Raw genomic sequence first — 1,583 nt, forward strand, 5'->3', positions numbered from 1 at the left:
CTCACCAACGTCACCCAGCTATTCTCCCACCTCCCCCAGCTACTCACCAACATCTCCTAGCTATTCTCCAACATCACCAAGCTACTCACCAACTTCCCCAAGTTACTCACCCACCAGCCCTAACTATTCTCCAACCAGTCCCAATTATACCCCGACATCACCCAGCTATAGTCCAACATCACCCAGCTACTCACCTACTAGTCCCAACTATACACCGACAAGCCCTAACTACAGCCCAACCTCTCCAAGCTACTCTCCAACTTCACCCAGCTACTCCCCCACCTCACCAAGTTATTCCCCTTCAAGCCCACGCTACACACCACAGTCTCCAACCTATACCCCGAGTTCTCCCAGCTACAGCCCCAGCTCTCCCAGCTACAGCCCTACCTCTCCAAAGTACACCCCAACCAGCCCTTCCTACAGTCCAAGCTCACCAGAGTATACCCCAACCTCTCCCAAGTACTCACCTACCAGCCCAAAATATTCTCCCACTTCTCCCAAGTATTCTCCTACCAGCCCCACCTATTCACCCACCACGCCGAAATACTCACCAACATCTCCTACTTATCACCAATCCTCCCTGCTTGCTAACACCCCAACCTCCCTGCTACTCACCTACTAGCCCCACTTACCCCACCTCCCCCAAGTACTCACCCACCAGCCCCACCTACTCACCCACCTCCCCCAAAGGCTCTACCTACTCGCCCACTTCCCCTGGCTACTCGCCCACTAGCCCCACTTATAGCCTCACCAGCCCAGCCATCAGCCCAGATGACAGTGATGAAGAGAACTGAGGGTGAGCAGGGTGAAGCAGCAGCTGGCTAGGGCAAACAGCAACCTGGTGGTGCTCTGCAGTCCTCTCACCTCCTTCATGGAGTGCAGGCCCCTAGCCTAGCTCCCTTGTACATATCCCCTTGTGACAAAGTTACCTGTTGAAGTTCTGGTCCCATTTCCAGTGAGGTTTTTTTGTCTTGTTCTCCACTGTGCTGTTGTCTCAGAACCCACTCACCTGGCTGTGATGTTCTTCCTATCCCAACTACCCAGACCTGTCCCCAAATTGAGGATTGCTTTTTGCCTATGGCTTGATTGGGGGCAAAGGGTATTTTAATTTCTTAGTTCCTGCTCTGGTTCTTTACATCCAGTCTTCAAGAAGAACAAAGCTAAAGCTGCCTTTTGTCTGTTATTTTATTTTTTGAAGTTAAAATAAAGTTTACTAATTTTGATCAAAAGTGTGTACATCGAGTACTTTATTTTGAGGCAAGACTACCTACCCAGGCCCCTGTTTCCTGCCTAGGCCGCTGTGCCATTTATTGTGCTTTAGCTGCTTCCTGTAAAGGGGCAGGAGAGAGGCAGGAAAATGAGCAGATGGTACATTCACCCATTGAACAAACACCTATTATGTCCCATGCAGTGTTCTGTCTTGGGTTTGTGGTAAAACAGATAACAGCCCTAATCTTTCATTAAAGGAATATTGAACATAACAGATTTTTAACCTGTTTTACTGATTACCATAATATGTAATTTGGAAAAGTATAGGAAGGTGTACAAAAGCAGAAAAATTATCACCAACCATCAACGTGGTA

General features: G+C 48.7%; 1 protein-coding gene across 1 annotated transcript in view; it reads left to right on the forward strand.

The window, feature by feature from the left end:
• Window positions 1-1,202, forward strand: part of POLR2A (RNA polymerase II subunit A) — a 23,034-nt gene extending 21,832 nt beyond the window's left edge. Inside the window, 2 exon segments of the mRNA XM_039847217.1 lie at window positions 8-580; window positions 582-1,202. Coding sequence (XP_039703151.1) covers window positions 8-580; window positions 582-794 — 786 coding nt within the window. The 3' untranslated portion in view covers window positions 795-1,202.
• Window positions 1,203-1,583: the final 381 nt, after the last annotated feature.

Source organism: Pteropus medius, unplaced genomic scaffold (assembly GCF_902729225.1).
Source record: "Pteropus medius unplaced genomic scaffold, Ma_sr-lr_union100, whole genome shotgun sequence".
In the NCBI taxonomy this organism is placed as follows: Eukaryota; Metazoa; Chordata; class Mammalia; order Chiroptera; family Pteropodidae; genus Pteropus; species Pteropus medius.